This window comes from Chelonia mydas, chromosome 22 (genome assembly GCF_015237465.2).
Source record: "Chelonia mydas isolate rCheMyd1 chromosome 22, rCheMyd1.pri.v2, whole genome shotgun sequence".
NCBI lineage: Eukaryota > Metazoa > Chordata > Testudines > Cheloniidae > Chelonia > Chelonia mydas.
This window is the reverse complement of record NC_051262.2, coordinates 11692874-11712473: the sequence shown is the minus strand read 5'-3', so window position 1 is coordinate 11712473 and position 19600 is coordinate 11692874. Positions and strand designations below refer to the sequence as shown.

The following is a 19600-nucleotide window of genomic DNA, read 5'->3' as shown; positions in this document are numbered from 1 at the left end:
AAAGGTTTCAGTGCAGTTGGATTATTTTTATCTATTGGTCACCCTTTTGTCTACTGAAAGTCACTGCATACCGTCCAATCCTGCAGCTGGGCTTTTTCAAAGGGCTGGCTGATTTTATGATGATTAATCACTGTTTTGTGCTTCTGCGAAAGGCTAATTAAATTTCAGGCTTTAGGGCATAAGCTGAACCTCCCCAGGGCTCTGCAAAGACTCTTTGCCCTGTGTACAGTGCTGTGCTATTGGCATTATAGGGTTGTTGTCTTTTCAACCTTGCTCGGAAGGATCAGGTATTGGCCACTTCTCGAGGTGGGATATTGGGCTGGCTAGATCAATGATCTGATCTGAGATTGCCACATTGCTGCTAGCATGTATGTGCTACCACTGCCCTCTACTGGCTGAAGTGTTGTCCGTTCTATCCCACAGTTCAGATTAGCTGAGCCTGAGCTGTCCAAATTGACTTGCTGCCATTTAAATCTCCAGAGGAGATGGCAACAGAGAGCTCCTCCAACCAGCATTCAACCTCTCTGGGTCTGACAGAGCCCAGGCCTGTTGACCTACAGTGCAATCCGTGTCCCATCTCAGCTCTGCCACAGACTCCCCGGGTGACCGCGGCCAAGTCACTTATCCCTCCGGGCCTCAGCTCCCCTGGTACAACGTGGGGATAATAATCCTTTCTTCCTCCCACCCTTTGTCTGTCCTACCTGTTTAGATTGCCAGTTCTTCAGGGTGTTGTCCCTTACTGTGCGTATGTACAGCGCCTAGCACAATCTTGCATCTTGGCAGGGAGTTAGACTAGAGGACCTGGGCGGTCCCTTCTAACCCTATGGGCCTATGATTCTATAACAGGCCCCTGATCGCAGCTGGAACCTCTTGGCATTACCATAATACTACTGCGAATATATACTCCTTCCATAAGATTTGGCCAGGACAGTGGGTGGGCAACGGTGCCGAGAGAGTTTAGAGAACTCCACAATTTGACATGAGCCCAGAGGCTCTGGTGATGTGCCTTATGGTTGAATTGGTCGGTTCCCAGTAAAATGGCTTTTCCTCTCGCTCCCTTCTTCAGCCCAAGCAGCTGTTCTGGAACAGCGACTGCACCCGGCGCTGCCGTTGCTTCCGCCGCAACCTCGTCCAGTGCGACCCGCGGCAGTGCAAGTCGGACGAGGAGTGCGCCCTCCGCAACGGCGTCCGCGGATGCTTCAGCACCAAGAGCTCCTACTGCCTGGCGGCGGGCGGCGGGGTCTTCCGCACCTTCGACGGCGCCTTCCTCCACTTCCCGGCCAACTGTGCCTTTGTCCTCTCCACCATCTGCCAGAAGCTCCCCGACTTCTCCTTCCAGCTGATCATCAGCTTCGACAAGTGGTCGTCGCCCAACCTCACCCTCATCTCCCCGGTGTATTTCTACATCAACGAGGAGCAAATTCTCATCAGCGACCGGAACACCATCAAGGTAAAGCGCCGGTCATGGGTTTCCTCTGCTCCTCCCTGAAACTCTTAGGGGACTAGCCACTCCCCGAGGTTGAGCTCGAGCTCACTGGGACAGGGAGGAGGGAAAGTATCTGGCCACCAAGAAGCAGGGCTGGGTTGGGATTCTCCAAAGTGGAAAAGCCAATTGCCACCCCTTTCCCACATTAGGAACATCCCCGTCACCCCCAGACTTCACTGTCTGTTAGGGTGTTGTACTCAGCCCATCACCATAGTATCTGAGCACCTTCCACACCGGGTAACCAGCTGGCAGTAGCAAAGGCTCTAGGGAAGTTCATGCAGCCTCTGGCTCATCTCCCTTTTTAGGTTCTAGGAAGCTCTGCTTGTGGGAGGGGAAGGCGGCGGCTGGGAATGTCGTTCTCCTTAGGGCAGGAGGGAGGTAAATCAAAGGGGAAGGTTTTTGCAGTGCTTCCTCCCTGGATCTGCCTCCCCGGAAGCTGTCGTGAGTGATGGGTTTGAGCACGGTTTGCCTCTGGTTACTGATTATTTGTACTGCGTGAGCCCCGCGTGCCCAGGACCCCATTGTGGGCTAGGTGCTGACCAGACAGATGGCCCCTGTCTCAAAGAGCTCCCGATCTCCGTCGAGCTGAGCTGACTTACCCCGTGCAAAGGGTTGGCACAATCTAATGCACGTCCCAGGAACTTCTCCCTCCTAGAATGCTAAGAAGACTTCAAAAGGGACAGGGAGTAGGACGGATCCTGGCCTTGCCCTGCCTCCATTACGGAGCTGGCTGGTGGCAGGGAGGGGCAGCATGAAGGGATGTTTCCCATGCTGCCCGCTGCGGGGACCTGTGCCTATCAGGTTCAGTCTGTCCCTTGGAGTGTTGAGAGGTGAGTGGCTTCAGCATTATCTCCTCCCCTTGAGTAGGTGAATGGCACCCAGGTGACCATCCCCTTCGTCACCGGGCTCTCGACCAAAATCTACAGCATGGAGGGCTTCTTGGTGATCGACACCAGCCCGGATATCCAGATCCTCTACAACGGCTTCAACGTCATCAAAATAAGCATCAGCGAGCGGCTGCAGAACAAAGTTTGTGGCCTGTGCGGCAACTTCAACGGGGACCGGACCGATGATTACGTCACCCTGAGGGGGAAGCCGGTCGTCAGCAGTGTGGTTCTGGCCCAGAGCTGGAAAACCAATGGCATGCAGAAGAGGTGAGCCTGGGGCCTTGTGTGTAGACGTGCCCAAGGTTCCTCTTGGAGTCAGTGAGTGTTTGGCCATTGACACCAGTGGGCGCCCACATTGTGTATCAGGAACCCATCCACAGCTCGGTGCAGGGGAATAAGCCCTGCAGGAAAAGTCCTGCAGTATTTAATAGGGAACAATAATCTGGAGCAGTGTGAACCTTGCCATGGAATTTAATAGCGAATTCTATCCCCCTGTAGAATCCCATAGGAGGGCTCAAATCACCTATAGAAATGAGATCATTTGCTCTTCATTTCTCTTGGTTTGTAGAGTAATTTCTATAGAACCCTGTTGGTTTAACCCTCATTTAGGGTGACCAGACGTCCCGATTTTCAAGGCTTTGTCTTATGTAGGTACCTATTATCCCCCACCCCTGTCCTGATTTTTCACACTTGCTGTTCGGTCACCCTACCCTCATTAGTGTTGTTCATTTGCCTTGCCATAGCACTTAGGAGCCAGAGCCCATTGTGCTAGTTGCTGTACGAACATATGACAAAAAGACAATTCCTAAACCCTATAGGATCATTTACACTAAGGCCATATCACTCCACTCTGCTTGTGCAAAGGGACCTTAACGTGCGGGTAAATTACATATACACCCACTTTAGGGCTCCTTTACACTGCCAAAATGGGGTAAAGGAGCCTTGGTGTGAATAGAGATAAGACTTATTGGCCTTACCTACTTGGAGGTCAGTTTTGAACCTATGTCCTGGGCCCTAACCTGCACTTCTAGTGGTGCACTGCAGTCGGCACGTCAACCTCTATACATAGCTTGTCCTAAACTGCAGAGATCTCCCCAGCTCAAATCCCTGTGCGGGCCACCACTTACTTTGCTGCCCCCTTGGAGTGGGTGGTTGGCAGTGGGGATTGAACCTGAGATCTCTGCATCTTAGAACATGTGTCGCAACTGCCTGAACCAAAAGACCCGGCTCTGTTAGCCACGGCTGAACAGGCTCATTGACCTCTCGGAGTCCCTGATGACATTAAAGGGGGACAGAGGGCATGGGCTACACAGTCAAAACTTCTGCAGAAGTTAGCGGGAGTTTTAGGTGTGCCAGTAGCAGGCCAGATTTTCAAAGGCTCCCTCTGCCCAACTAATCTGCACCTGCCAAAGTTCTGCCCGTGGTACTTGCACATATGGCTAATGGCGAGCACAGAGTCTACCATTTAGGTGGTGATAACTACGTACCTGATTGGAGGTGCAAGTCAGAGAGTTAGCTGTGGAAGCAGGAGGAATTAAGGCTGGGCTTTTCTAAATAGCCTAAGGGAGTTAGGCACTCAACTGCTGCTAAAGTTCAATAGGATTTGGGTACCCTTAGATTCCTTTGAAACTCCTAGCCAAAGAGGGCAAGATGGGAAAAGTACCTAAATCAGTCAATGGTGCTTGGGTTCCTAGATCGCTTAAGCACATTTCCAAATCCCACCCACCAGGAATTATGGATGCAAGCAATGAAGATGCAAATCTTGTACATGGAAAGAGAGGCCAGTCCTGTAAAAACCCGGCCTCGTATGTGAAGAGATGCTTACCAAAGATTACGGAGGAATCTAATCTTCAAAGGGGCCAGCCCAAGGACTACGGCCCACTTGGATCTCTGGCTGGCATGGGATTTAAGTGGCCCATAGCCCTTGTACTGGCCTTCTGCACAGGGATGAATTTCACCCTGGATTCATGAGGGTCTCATAATGAGAGGTGAAAAGAACTAGGAAATACATGGGAGGGGACAGGGGGGTAATAATGAGGAAAGAACAAGGTGACCTGAGCGGTCTATTTGTCTGTGGCCTCACCTCAGGAGAGGATTTAGGGACTGGTTGTTTCACATGATTCCAGGCTGATGTCCTTCGTTAATCTCTCGCTCCCAGCTGTAACGAGCTCCAGTACTCCCAGTACGCCGCTGCCTGCGACAACGTGCAGATCCAGAAGCTGCAGAGCGATGGCTACTGCCTCAAGCTGACGGACATGAAAGGCTTCTTCCAGCCCTGCTACGGGTTGCTGGATCCCCTTCCCTTCTACGAGTCCTGCTTCCTCGACGGCTGCTACAACCTCAAGAAGTTCCAGCTCTGCGGCTCTCTCGCCGCCTACGGGGAGGCCTGCCGCTCCTTTGGGATCCTCAGCACCGAGTGGATAGAGAAGGAGAATTGCTGTAAGAGCACTATTCTAACCCTGTTCCGTTCCCTGGCCCATAGCGCCTATCGCTTAGGAGCACCATCCTCTGTATCCAGCCGGACTGCAGGCTCAATCAGCGAGAGGCTAATGCAGAGAGATGGGAGCCAGAGCAATTAGCGATAGGTCCCCTAGATCGTTTGGAACCTGGCTACCTTAGAGGCGACCTCCATCCCGATGTGCTACCGTGGCTGCTGAGTCAGCAGAGGGACTTCTGTGGTAGCTCGCCCTCGATTGAGGAGCGGAGATAAATATTGTTGGTCAAAAATTTTTCATCTAAACTGTTTTGTTTTTGTTTTTTAACAGAAAACTGAGTTTTGGATAAGCTTAATATTTTTCACAAAGCGTGCATGCTTTCTGTGGAGAATTTCAATGTGTCACTGAGAAACTGAACGCCTGAAAACCAAAATCTTTTTATTCAGATATCCTGCTGCAGTACCTCATGGGAGCTGTAGGTTGGTTTCTTCATGTCCTCTTTCTCCTCTGTGGTCTGTGCTCCCCAGCTAGACTACATCTCCCATGATGCACCATGACCAGGACTACTGTGATGCAACCTCTCACCAACATGAGGAGGAGACCGTGGTGCATCATGGGAGATGTAGTCTGACCAGGGAGCCTGGCCTACAGAGGAGAAAGGGAGCATGAGGTACCTGAACTACAACTCCCATGAGGCACATAGATAACATTTTGGAGTACAAATATTTTGGTTGTCAAGTTTTTGCTGAAAAGTGGACATTTTCACGGGGTGCAGGGGCAGGGCAGATTTTATTCTCCAACCAGCTCTAAAGACAAGACACTGTCTCTGGAGGCTCCTCAACTAAGCAACATGCTCCCCCTAGTAGTCCACCCCAACTGGATCATGCTCACCTCCAAAGTATACTGGCTGTGGCAAGCATTTGCCTGACCTAGGGCTAAGGACATATTGGAGATGTTCTTCCGCTGGTGTTCTAGGGGTAGGTGGTAAATGATCCAAATAGTCTGGGTTGATGCTTTGTTTGTAAAGTACCCAGAAGCCCAGGCTGAATAAATTGTTTATTAATATCGGTCCATGCTGTGGGAACTTCACTTTCTCCAGACTCAGTGGGAGTCTGATGCCAGTCCAGTCCTCGCCTGAGTAAGGACTTTGAGGGCAGCATTGTTAACCTCAAGTACTCATAAAATCACAACTCCAGCCCCAAGAAATCATGAGATTGGCTTAATAATCATGAGATTTTTTTAAAAAAAACTAGACATTCATTTAAAAATAATATGGTGGGTACCTTAGACTTCTAGTTCCTGAGCCTTTAGGTCAGACTCATTTTATGCTTTCAAGCTTTTCTCTGCAACCAGGAGGGCTAGAAACTCACTTTTTTAAAAATGGAAAGCTGATATTCTCATGTATTCACATCACTTCAGGAGCTGGGGCTTTAAAAACACATCAAATAGCATGAGATAAAATTGCTGGAGTTAGCAACACTGCAGGGGTTTAGTGGGGTAATAAAGAATTGTCTGGGTACTGGTCTGAAAATAAAGTTGTTGTCTTCGTCTGTCTTTTCCTTTTTAGCAGGAGTGGTTGAAGATCCCTGTGTGGGGGCCGACTGTCCCAACAGAAGCTGTGAGCTTGACAACGGAGGGGAGTTGTGCGGTTGTATCGAACCTCCACCCTACGGAAACAGTGAGTGACCCCACATGCATCCACTCGGCGTCTCAGGAGGCTAATTGCAACGTTGGCTCTCGTGTTTTTAACTAAGTTAAAAATGGGCCTTACGTATTTATATGGGACACAGATAAGCCAACTCCTTCAGCAACCACTTCCCACTCAGACCCACACAAACTTCCAACCTCAAATCCAGTGGAGCTACAGTACACTAGGGAGGAAAGGTGTTCATGTGATTAAAGCACCAAGACTTGGTTGTCAAGGCTCCTTGGTTCTACTCATGTCCCTGCCACTGATTTGCATTGTGACCCTGGGCAAGTCACTTCCCCATGCTTCAGTTTCCCAATCTGTAAAATAGGGCTAATGATAACTGCTTCACATAGGTGTTGCGAGCCTAAAGTCGCTAATGTTCGGCAAGCGTTATGAGATCTTCAAATGGAATGTGCTGTAGAAGAGCAAGGTGTTGTTGGGTTGATTTGTAACTCCCAACATGTCAGCTCGCATCTAAAATCTGGTCCCACCGGTAAAAATGGAGATTTTTTGGTGATTTTTATTGATTTTCATAAAGAAACTGACAATGAAAAGTACAAAAAGGTAAATGACTTTACAGCTCATATATGTTTCCAAATATTGCGTGCTTCATGCGATTTCCAATAAAATTATGGAATGATGCAATTTTACAACTTGTCAAAGTTGCAAAACTGGACATTACAAAACCAGATAATACTACCGAGACACAACATGTTAGTGTGTGGGATAACATACCATGAACCAAAACCAGAAATTCACAAGTAGCCACAGACACATCACACAGCCTGTCCATGCTGAAAGATGACTCCTGCCTGGAGCAGACTTTCATACAATCAAGGAAATACAGGGGCAAATTCTCAGCAGATGTAAACTGGCATAATTCTTCTGATTTTGGTGATGCTATGCAGATCTATACAACATGAGGATTCAGTCCTAGATATTGAAAACTCCTATTAATTCAGCTAGTCTTTCCATCAAGGGCCAACGAAGGAGAGTTTCCAATGGTATATTTTCTGCTATTTTAGTCAGCCTTGTTTTCAACTTGCTGGGAGCCCCAGGGCCTCACCTAATTTCCGTACAAACGTGCATACATTTTTAAAAATCAAAAATCAATTTTGCCCAATCCTCTTCTCCTCAATCAATGGATATAAATTGCTTGTCGTCTAAGTTCAGTGGCAACAAAAACCTGCTCAGCTTTGTTCTTCACCTTGCAGTTATGGGGAATGGGGAGCAGCCGTCCCATTAACAGGGTTCAGAGGCATTGGATTTTGCAAGCTACTTTTGACCCTTCTTCTGTACTGTGCATGCATTCCCTTCCCCAGCTCGAGGACATAATAGCACAGACCGTGCAAAACATGCTCAGTCTAAGGTAGGCGAGAACACGACACATGCAAACTTAAAACTGGCTAATAGAGGAAAAGGATTTGGTGAGAAAAGAACCCTAGCCCGCAGTACAAACCAGCCTCCCCTGAGGGGAGGGGCAAGGAAACAGATGTGGCAAGGGGTGGCTAATGCCCCCCTGGATCTGCTCATAGATACAATCCCTAGAGAATATCACCACTCCCCAAAAACCGCCTAGGCCAGCACAGAGGGCCTGAGCCATGTCCTATCAATCCCCCATACAAATAACCTTTACGAAAGCATTGTCCAAAGCTCTTCCAAATGAAGTCACTTTGCCCATCCCATAGTCCTTCCATTTGAGGATCTCAAAGCACTCTCCAGACATTGAATTAATTCCCCACCCTGCGAGGTAGGGAAATGCTACCCCCATTTTAGAGATGGGGGAAACTGAGGCACAGAGCAGTTAAGTGACATTTTCAAGGTCACCCAGTAAATCTTTGGCAGAGCTGAGAAAAGAACCCAGATGTCCTGAAGTCTCAGACCCATTCTGTTGTCACAACTCCAAGAGCAAAGAAGAATCAAGACAGCTTAAGCTGCAGGACAAGATCGAGACGCCAAGAACTTTTAGGAAACCGTAGCAACTTTTCTCACAGTGTCATCATCAGACCGACTAGCGTGATGATGCAGAAGAGTAGCCAGCTCATAGGCACATCGGCAGGGACTCAGACCCACGTAGCATGCATAAGAGGCAGCATACGGGGTACAATCACAGCAGCTTCGCACCACCAGAACTGGTAATATATGCAAACGCACATTCCTAAGCACCAAGCATATCCATCTTAATGAAGTTACAGTTAATCTGCCTTGTTTTATTTTGCACAAATAATGGAACTCTGAAGGCAGCACAAATAACATTCAGTTAACAAAATAAATAAGACTCCAGAAAAGACCTGGAGATTAGGAGAGTATGATCTGGTGGTTATAGCCGATGCCCAAGGAGTCAGGACTCCAGGGTTCTAGTCTTCAGACTCATCGCGTGACTTTGGGCAAGTCCTTTTCCTGCTCTGTGCCTAAGTTTCCTCATTTGTATAGCAAGGGTAAGGATACTTAGATAGTGAACTCTTTGGTGTCGCTGTTTTGTTATGTCTGTCCAGTGATGACAGGCACGGTCCATGAGTAGGGCTCCTAGGAGCTATCCCAATACAAATAATAATAACTAACATTTATGTACCAGCTTTCATTCCAAAGGCTACCCATATAACCCACTGGGGCATGTGTTACATGGTACCCATCTATAGAGGGCATGAGCTGTTATAGCCATACTCTAGGGGACCCCAGGCTCGTGAGCTCGAACAGGAGCAGCTCATGCTTTTAGCTCTGGGTTCAGCCGCCCCGATGCGTTGGCCAAGTGGGAGGCAGTTCCACATGCACCAGTGAAATGCAACCACCTCTGGGTGTCCAGGGAGAAGACTTTAGGCCAAGAACATCCCACCAAAACCCCCAATTCTGTTAGAAAAACTCTCCTGTGATCGTTAACATCCATACCAAAGCTCAGATTCTGAGGCCTAGAAGTATCATGGAAGTCAGTCTAATTCCCTTGGGGAGATGAAGGGCTGAGTCAATGCTGCCAGGATTTCAACCTATGGCTCCAGAGAATAGAATCTAAACTATCATATGGCTACATTGCCAATAAACCTGATGGCTAGACCACTAAGACTTCCCCTTCAGCTCTGTCACTCTTGCCTCTGTGACAGGCCTCCCACCTAGGATGACTAGACATCCTGATTTTATAGGGACAGTCCTGATATTTGAGGCTTTGTCTTACGTATGCACTTATTAACACTAACACACATATACACACACACACACACACACACACACCGTCCTGATTTTTCACACTTGCTATCTAGTCACCCAACTCCCAGCCCGCTATCTGTAAGTAAGATACTATCTACCTCTGAATTCCGAGGCTTGTCTTTGGAGTGATTCATTGATGCTGTATGGATGGGAGAGCCCACTGCGTAATCCTGGCTGGTCACTTTCAAGACAGCGGCTCACACAGCCGCTGCAAGTGCTTCAGGCCAGGACTGAGTGCCAGCTTCCCTGTTGGTGGGTGCAATCTGCATCCACAAAATGAACTGGCTGTGCAAATCTGAGCACTTGCATTTCTGGCTAATCCACCTTGCACCTTCAACTGAACCGTGGGTGCAAACTGAGCCTATAAAAGGGAGTTCACCCTTCTGAACAATTAACCTCTTCTATCCTCATCTCATCTAACAGCTGCGGGTACTGTGGGTCATTTCATTGTTCAGTTTATGCTAGGGATGGGCCTGAATTGTAGGGGCCAGTTTAGTACATTGTAAAATCATAGAAGATTAGGGTTGGAAGAGACCTCAGGAGGTCATCTAGTCCAACCCCCTGCTCAAAGCAGGACCAACCCCAACTAAATCATCCCAGCCAGGGTTTTGTCAAGCTGGGCCTTAAAAGCCTCTAAGGATGGAGATTCCACCACCTCCCTAGGTAACCCATTCCACTGCTTCACCACCCTCCTAGTGCAATAGTTTTTCCTAATATCCAACCTAGACCTCCCCCACTGCAACTTGAGACTACTGCTCCTTGTTCTGACATCTACCATCACTGAGGACAGCCGAGCTCCATCCTCTTTGGAACCCCCCTTCAGGTAGTTGAAGGCTGCTATCAAATCCCGCCCTCACTCTTCTCTTCTGCAGACTAAATAAGCCCAGTTCCCTCAGCCACTCCTCATGAGTCATGTGCCCCAGCCCCCTAATCATTTCCGTTGCCCTTCACTGACCTTGCTCCAATTTTTCCACATCCTTTCTGTAGTGGGGGGCCAGAGTCATGGGTTCAGTTCCAGATCGGGATCTGAATTTCCCAAAGTCAGGGGGATAGGTGGGACTGTCGGACCTAGTGTTCTGGTTCAGATCCATCCCTATTCTATACATCCTTCGCTGGTCCAAGATTTACTGATGGTACAATAACTGGTAGTTCTATAATCTCTAACGCTGATGTGCACAGAACATCCCCCTCCTGATTGGCCAGCTCAATGCCGACTCTCAATTGTTATCCTTTAAAACCGCCCGTGTTGCTTCTAGACACGCATGACATCATCGACGCAGAGGTGACCTGCAAAGCGGCACAGATGGAAGTGTCCATCTCCAAGTGCAAGCTCTTCCAGCTGGGCTTTGAGAGAGAAGGCGTGCGCGTGAATGACCGCCACTGCCCCGGCATCGAAGGAGAAGACTTCATCTCCTTCCAGATCAACAACACCAAGGGGAACTGCGGAAACATTGTGCAGGTGAGAGAGGAGTGGAGGAGGCGGCTCATATTTAATGGTGCATGGTTACAAAGTAGATGCTGCTGGGGTGATTATGTGGAAACACATGCCATGGAACAGAACCAAACAGCAAAGAAAGGAGAGAGAGAAACACGCATTCCTTTCAGTGTCAGGTTTATTATTTGAGCTCAAATGTCACGATGGCTGAATAATGCTTCAGTGCTTCATTAAATTACATTAGGGGATGATCACATACACACTCTTCACAGTGTGGGTTCTTTCTTTCTATCTTTGTGTTCTAATAGGCAGCTCCAAACACTTTTGTGTGCATGACAGAAGATACAAGGTGTTAGCGCTTGTGTACTGTCCAAATTCTAGCCTGGGTGCTTAAATTTTGCCTACTTAAACTTTCCCCTGATATTTCACTGGAACATGGTATTCATGAGGACTGTTAAACAGATGATGTGTTCTTCCCCAGAGGTGGTTGCATTTCAGTGGTGTGTGTAGTGTGTATCTGTTGCGTTGGGATCTTTTATGATGAATGGTGCTGTTATAAATTTAACATCATAACTTCTGTACACATTTAGAGTCTTTTTTCAGTCTAGTAGTAAATGCAAGCTGATTTATTATTATTATTTATAATCTATTACTGCAATGTCCAGAAGCTCCAGTCAGGGATCAAAGCCCCATTGTGCCAGGTGCTGCACAAATATAAAACAAAAGGCCATCCTTGCCGCCAAGCAGTTCACAATCTGTCTGCAAATTATTTTTTATGGAATGACTTTAATGTGCTGTTTTCAGAGCTGTGAACTGGAATCGTGATGGATGTGTTAACCCCTAAAAAGAATAAAATTTGTTTCTTTTTCTCTTGCACAGTCCAATGGCACTCATATCGTGTACAAAAACACTGTGTGGATTGAAAGTGCAAACAACACTGGAAACATAATCACCCGGGACCGAACCATCAATGTGGAATTCTCGTGCGCTTATGAGCTTGATATCAAAATTTCTCTGGATTCAGTAGTGAGGCCAATGCTTAGGTAAGACTGGCCTGTGTGTGCTTTAGATTTTCCTGTTTGTGTGTGTGAATTTAATGCTGGTCTGAGAGCCTGATGGTTAAAGTCTCCTCTGTTTAACCTGGAAAAGGGAGCTAGTTTAATTCAGGCTAGAAATGTTAACAGTGAGAGTAACTAACTACAACAACTACCCCCACAAGGGCGTGGTGGATTCTACATCACTTAATGTCTTTAAATCAAGAATGGAAGGGGTGGGGTTTTTTTGTAAAAAATGTGCTCTAGCTCAACCATAAGATATGGGCATGATGCAGGAATTATTGGGTGAAATTCCTTTGCCTCAGTTATCATAATGGTCTATACATTATGAATCCACAGTACAAGAACAGTATGGGCCATGGAGGGCTAGCTTCTCTCATGCTGCTCCAACAATTTGTCTAAGCCTTGATCTGTAGGGGGCACTTTTAGGGAATTTGCATGGCCCATTCAGCCTGTGGCCTCCGTTATATGCTGCCAGTCAATGATAATTATGGTGGCAGTTGTGGGACTGAGAACATCAAACCGGGGTCACATCAGCCACCAAACACCCATTGGATGGTTACAATTTTCAGTTTTGCAGTATTCAAACTAGTAACCTAGATATGAAAAGCTCCATCTCCTGGTCCCTGTCCCGTAGACCCTATCCATTACCCTCCCCCTTTGTAGAGGACAATCTTTCTGTTGCTTTCTCATGAGCTTTATTTCTCTCCTTTAGTGTGATTAACCTGACAGTCCCAACACAAGAAGGCAGTTTCACAACCAAGATGGCATTGTACAAAAACTCATCCTATAAGCACCCCTACCGACAGGGTGAAGTGGTTCTAACCACCCGGGACGTGCTTTATGTTGGCGTCTTCGTTGTCGGGGCAGATTCCACACACCTAATTCTAACGCTGAACAAATGTTATGCAACCCCTTCTCGGGACAGCAATGACAAACTCAGATACTTCATCATCGAAGGAGGGTCAGTGATATCTGGCAAGATTTTTCTCTCTGTTTTACTTTCCTTTGGGGATCTAAAAATCATTGGCTGGTGTAAAGCACCAGATGATCTGAACCTAGGAACATTACAGGAGGCTTATTTCTTCCTCTAATGCATGCACTAAGGTCTGCTGTCCCATACCAAAATAGAAGGACCATTGATCTGTACCTCTGTGGCTATTCCTAGCATCCTAAGGGAACGGCCAGAGGGGCTCAAGTGTCATGCTGAAGAGCACAGTTTAAGAACCTAGAAGAAGGCTGTAGTTGGACATCTGGCATTGCCTCTGGTGGTGGAGAACCTGGACTCCATGCTATTCCCTAGACAGGCAGATGTTTGCAGATATCAGTATACCTGGTTAAATGTTGGCCCATTTGTGGATTATTTCTGGGAGAAATTCTAACAGTTTTAATATGTTACCACCTGCATTTGGAGTTAATAACAATAAAGCTTTGCACTTACATAGGCCTTTTCATCCAGGAGCGACTAGGTGCTTTGCAAGGTGCCATTACCCTCATATGGCAGATGTAGAAATTGATGCACAAAAGAGAAGAGCTTAAATGTTCAAGTGTGTCCACTAATTTGGATGCTCAACACAAGACACCCAGGAGGGCCTGATGCTCAGATAGTTTTGAGCTCACACAGCTGCTATTGAACTTACAGGAGCCTGTGAGTTCTACACCTCTGAAAATCAAGCCCCAAGTGTTACAGCTTGGGCATGTAGGGCTAGTGGACCCTTCTATGCCATCAGGATAGTGGCAAGGTTGGGAACAGAATATGTACATCTGCTTCCACTACTGAATCCTTATATGACGTGGGCAAGTCAGGTAACCCCACAGTGCTTCTAGAATGTCTCGAGGCATAATTAATTACTGGTGTAAAGGCTCGGAGATCCTTGGATGGCAGGGGCTGTAGAAATTCCAAGTTTATTAGTCATCAGAATAGCTTGGCATTACCTCAGTTTACTTACCTCACTGCAGCAAACAGTAAAGGGGAAATGTTTTTTTAATAAGGCATGGCCTCGAGCTGCCAAATTGGGGCTTGGATTCTGAACAGTCCAGAGTTGAGAGGGCTTATAAGGGGGAGTTCAAGCTCCCCTCCCACAAAGTTCAAGTAACATCTGGAGAAAAGGATCATTTAGTTTCCCTGTAGACATAACCCACAAGCACTGGGGATCTGTAGAATTTTTTAGAAGCTCGCAACCATTCCTGGACCCAGCTGAGACTGTATTTTCCTCTTAGTTGCCAAAATATTAAGGATAACACCATTGGGATTGTGGAGAACGGGGTATCCCTGACCTGTCGCTTCCACGTCACCGTCTTCAAGTTCATCGGGGATTACGACGAGGTTCATCTCCACTGCGCCGTCTCCCTCTGTGACTCGGAAAAATACTCCTGCAAAATAGTACGTGCGTGCGGCCTTAGGGTGTTCTGTGGGCTGGGTGGTGGTCCATGCTCGAATCATTTCCCCAAGGCCACTGTGTGGCAGGAGAACAGTTTCCTGGGGGCTACTCCCGGGCATTGTTCCAAAGGGAGCAATGCCCAATAGATTAACATAAGAATGGCCACACTGGGTCAGACCAAAGGTCCATCCAGCCCAGTATCCTGTCTACCGACAGTGGCCAATGCCAGGTGCCCCAAAGGGAGTGAACCTAACAGGTAATGATCTTGTGATCTCTCTCCTGCCATCCATCTCCACCCTCTGACAAACAGAGGCTAGGGACACCATTCCTTACCCATCCTGGCTAATAGCCATTGATGGACTTAACCTCCACAAATTTATCCAGTTCTCTTTTAAACCCTGTTATAGTCCTAGCCTTCACAACCTCCTCAGGCAAGGAGTTCCACAGGTTGACTGTGCGCTGAGTGAAGAAGAACTTCCTTTTATTTGTTTTAAACCTGCTGCCCATTCATTTCATTTGATGGCCCCTAGTTCTTATATTAGGGGAACAAATAAATAACTTTTCCTTATTGACATAACTTTCCTCTCCTCACTCCCTCGTCCTCCCAGAGCCTGGCACATGGTTTGCCCCTGTGCAATTAGGCTACATGGAATCCCACCCAGCAGAACAAGTTCAGGTCCACTGTATCAGAGAAGAAGGGCCAGAATTTTCCTTTAATGATGCTAATCCAACACCACTGCAGCCTCAATGGGAGCTGTGCAACAGCTCTCGATGGGAGCAAGGCCAAATCCAGGGGTTGAGATCAGAGACTACCGCACGGTGATCACAAAGCCTTGCAGTAATCGCCCCTTGCGGTTTTGTTTGTTCAGAACTGCCCCCAGAATTCCAGGATGGCCACTGAGTATACCAAAGAGCCCAAGGAGCAGATCATCTCGGTAGGGCCCATCCGGAGAAAGCGTAAGTGTGCACAGCTAAGAATGTGGAGGAAAATATTCCCTCCTGTGTAAACTATTCTGAACCTTTGATTATTAAATGGGCAAGCGCAAGATAAATCATAAATATGTTGAGAAACAGGGTCCTTTTACCCCATCTGAATGTATTACAGTAGGAAGCAACCCATTTTAATTGTGCAGGTTTCACCATTTGTTTTTACATTTGTCACATGTACATTTTATGCAGCAGGGCACTAAAACTCAGCTGGCCAGTTTCACATTTGATGCCTGGTCAGTTTCACTTTCCGGTTCTCCTGAGCTGGCAACTCTTTTCAGTTCTGTGCATCACTTCGTAGGGGAGAGAGAGTCCCGTGTGGAGCCACTTCCTCACCCAAAACCCCACGCTGCGTGTCTGCCCCTTCATCCCTACATGTATCCGTCCTTCTCCTTCTCTTTAGCCGAGGTATGGCTAAGGCATCTCTTACCCTGGACCCAACTTCTCAAAAGCATCCACCAGCTCTAGGCATCCCTGTCCTTGGGTACCCAACGAGAGAGAGAGTCTCATTATTAGAAATGCTGAGCACCCATTGCCAGCCCCCAGTGAGGTGATGACGGCAGAATATGTCTAAGATTTCCAAAGGGGTCCACATCTCCATTCAAAATATTTTAGGGGTTGGCAACTGGGAAAAGGTTGAGAACCACTCTTCTAGGGAATGGCTTCCTCCTCAGTTTTCATTTCCATCCTAACTCCCCTCTCCGCCACACCTTCCTTCTCCTCCTGCTCCTCTTCCTCAGCTTCTTTTCTCCATTTCCCCACCATCCTGACCAGCGGAAGGTTCATCTTTCCTCCTTCTCCCCAACCCACACCCCCGTGTGCTGATCTGGAGGAACAATTGATAGACGGGTCTTTACCCAGTCCATGGACAACGGAGATTGCACTGGTCTGTGCTTTGTGGGCTCTGCCTGACGAGCATTGATCAGTGCACTTGGGGTCGGTGATTTTGCCATTGACTTAAGTGGGAGCAGGCTCTCTAGTCCTAAGCTAAGTGCAGGGCTGTCCAAAGAATTGATGTGGGTGGGTCTGAATCAAAGCCTCCCTACCCTTCAGCGGCAGGTTGAACGGCACCCTAGAGCTGGGTGTAAATGCAACTGGGGTTGGGGGGGGGGGAATGCTTTCATCAAGAAAATGCTTTCAGCGTCATTTCTAGCTATTAAGCTTTGTAATGCCTTTTTCCGTACAACTGCATGCTGCTCTCTCCTGAGCCCCCAATATCTCCTGTTCCAGGGTTAGACTGGTGCGAGGATAACGGAGGCTGCGAGCAGATCTGCACGAGCAGGATCGACGGGCCCCTGTGCAGCTGCGTTACCGGGACATTGCAAGAAGATGGCAAGAGCTGCAGAGGTGACTATCTGAAGGGCTGCCTTAGGGAAGCTGGGAATGGGCCTGGGTAGATGGAACAGACGAGCAGCATGATGCAGATGGGAAAAGGGATTCTTCTTTGGAAACCCCCCTTTAAATCTGTATGGAAAGACCGTAGAAAAATAGTCCTGTCTCCAAGACACAAAGCTAAAAACTAGATCTAGATCCAGGGTTTGGGCCCATCTCTACCATTAACCATCAGAAAAATTAAGAGAGAATGGTGAGGAATGGAACTGAAGGGAACTGCTAGAAAAAGAATTGGACTTTGGAGACTCCTGAAATAAATACGTGTGTTTCAGAGGCTCGGAACATTAAAGGAATAAAAGAGGGAGGGAGCATTGTCATCTAGCAGGGAGATGGGGGATTAGGAAGTCACAGCTCTTGGATTTGATGCTGATTCCTGGGAAAGCCATTCCTGCTCACACATCAGCTAGGTTGGGGTGCTTCCATTTTTGGGTACCCAACTGGGAGATACCTTGGGACCTGATTTCAGCACGTCTCCGAGGTGCTGAGCATGCACACACACATCTTGCTGAGGTCAGTGGAAGCTGCTGGTGCTCAGAACCTCTGAAAATCAACTTCTCGGAATCTCAAATTCACTTGAGCGGACACTTCTGAAAACGCGGGGCTTTCACCTTTCTGTGCCTTGCATTCCCCATCTACAAACAATAATGTCACCACCTTCATCACTAGGGGGCTTGTGCAGCACCAGGTGATCCTTGGACGAAGGATGCTAGTAAATTGCAAGGCGATATTATTACTGTGACTCACACCCCTGATCGGCAGACTCGTGCTGTCACAGTGTAGAAGTTTGTCCTTTCGAGACTCTCACATTTTGATCTCTAAATGATACAGCCTTTAATTATTTGGAACTGCGCCTTTTTGATTTTCAGAACTGTTCTCTGTCTTTCCCTCTAGCCTCCAGCTCTTCCATTGGACCCCAAGCTTGGCTCATTCTTCTCATCGTAACCCAGCTGTCACTATGGCGTTTTATCTATAAATCAGAGCCGACCTCGTAATCAATTGAAGGCTTCTATTTAAAGTACTGTAATTTACTTACTCTGAATCCCTGTAGGATAAAAGCATGTGCCCCTGACTCACAACCTGTACCACAGACAACAACAAGTGCTTTTAACTATCACAATGCTGAAGGCGGTTGCCTGGTACACCAATTTAAATGAGGTTACGAGCTACTTTAATACAATGGGCGGTAACAGCAGCCAAAATTTCAGGTATGGAGCCACAGCAAAAAACACTTGACCAAGATCTTCCTCCTTTCTCAAGTCTCCATACTGTCTTCTTCTCATATTCACTTCTGGCACCTCTTTGACACCCTTACAATGCGCCCCGGCCTCTCTGCTTACAGTATTCCCTCTTGCTTCCCCTTTCCCTATCCTGCACAGCCCCACATTCACTGTAGCCAATAGCAGTGTTTCCCTTGACTTCAGTGGGCTTCGAATCAGGCCGTAAGCTCCAGCTAAGTTTCTCTCCTGACTGCTCCCTCTAGCTTTGCTTGTGCTAGAGAAATTTACCTGTGTAAGAACCAGTTTAGCCCTTAGGGCATTTTGCACCACACAGATATATTTCAATGGGGGTGCAAGAACTGGTTGGAGCAGGCCAGGCTTTCAGCAGGCTAAAAAGCAGATCAGTCTAAACCGGTTTGGTGCCACTGTGGAAACAGACAAGCTAAGAGGGTTCATCTAGTCCGCAAAGCGTTTTGATCTCTCCCAGAATCCACTGCTTCTGGGAGTGGCACTGAGAATTCTGAGAGGTGAGGAAATGGTTTAGAATACCACTAGTGTGGACACGGGATACCCAAAACCGTTCTTAAACCAATTCAACATCGTTAGTATGGACGCAATGAACAGTTTGAACTATAACTGGTTCAGTCCGCTAGTACGGTCACCACTTTCATTTCGTTCAGTAGCTCCCACGTGTCCCCTGGACATCAAACAGTCTTCTTACCCTTTAAACTCCTTCTCAGCTCCTCTTGCAAATCCATTTCAGACCCATCTTGCTCCTCGTGTGTTAATGATCCCACATAACTCCAGTGCTGCCTGTTCTTTCTCTTCTCAGTCCTGTCTTTAGATCATAAGTTGGTCACAGCAGGAACGTTTTCTGCTCCTAACCATGTGGATTTTTTATTTTTACTTACTAGAAAACACCCTGTCTGTCTATGACACAGTATCAGTAATAAACGTAATTGATCAGAGTCAAGCACCCATAACAACACCTCTCAGCTTGTACCCCTGTCGTTCTCTCAATTGCAAAACAGCCATTAAATTCCATTGCAGCAACGTGCCAATTGAGAGGAGTGAATTGCCTCTGATGCAATTTAGTGCTGAGATGATTGAAAGGTTTGACACGCTCTGAAATCTTAAATTTTTTAGCCCGAGCTACCGTTTCTTTCTTCTAACGGTATCCACACGCTGTCTGCAAATAATGATTGCTTTGTACCCAAAAAGCAGCTTTTCCCCACTTGATTTTTTTTCTTGTTTGCGTCTGGGCAAATCTTCCCCCCCACTACCACTTTTTTTTTTATTATATGAATCGGCCAAGTAATTTAAACATGTTTTATTCTTAAATAAATGTTGTGTTCAAATATTCTCATTTCCTTGGTGCACTGAATGCTCATTCTTATTTAAAGCTGGGGACATGCGGTCACATGAACTTCATATGCA

At 47.3% G+C, this 19600-nt stretch overlaps 1 protein-coding gene across 6 annotated transcripts in view; it reads left to right on the top strand.

Moving 5' to 3' along the window:
- The window catches only part of LOC102939157 (tubulin-specific chaperone cofactor E-like protein), a 98180-nt gene extending 78651 nt beyond the window's left edge, over nt 1-19529 (top strand). For 5 of the 6 annotated variants that reach the window (XM_037882211.2, XM_037882209.2, XM_037882207.2 and 2 more), the window contains 11 exons: nt 1067-1450; nt 2354-2640; nt 4532-4812; nt 6376-6486; nt 10953-11155; nt 12011-12174; nt 12902-13150; nt 14407-14569; nt 15437-15524; nt 16785-16901; nt 17838-19529. In XM_037882211.2, coding sequence (XP_037738139.1) covers nt 1067-1450; nt 2354-2640; nt 4532-4812; nt 6376-6486; nt 10953-11155; nt 12011-12174; nt 12902-13150; nt 14407-14569; nt 15437-15524; nt 16785-16901; nt 17838-17938 — 2148 coding nt within the window. In that variant the 3' untranslated portion in view covers nt 17939-19529. The remainder of the gene's footprint in view (nt 1-1066; nt 1451-2353; nt 2641-4531; nt 4813-6375; nt 6487-10952; nt 11156-12010; nt 12175-12901; nt 13151-14406; nt 14570-15436; nt 15525-16784; nt 16902-17837) is intronic. The other variant, XR_005222878.2, reaches the window with a different exon arrangement.
- Nucleotides 19530-19600: the final 71 nt, after the last annotated feature.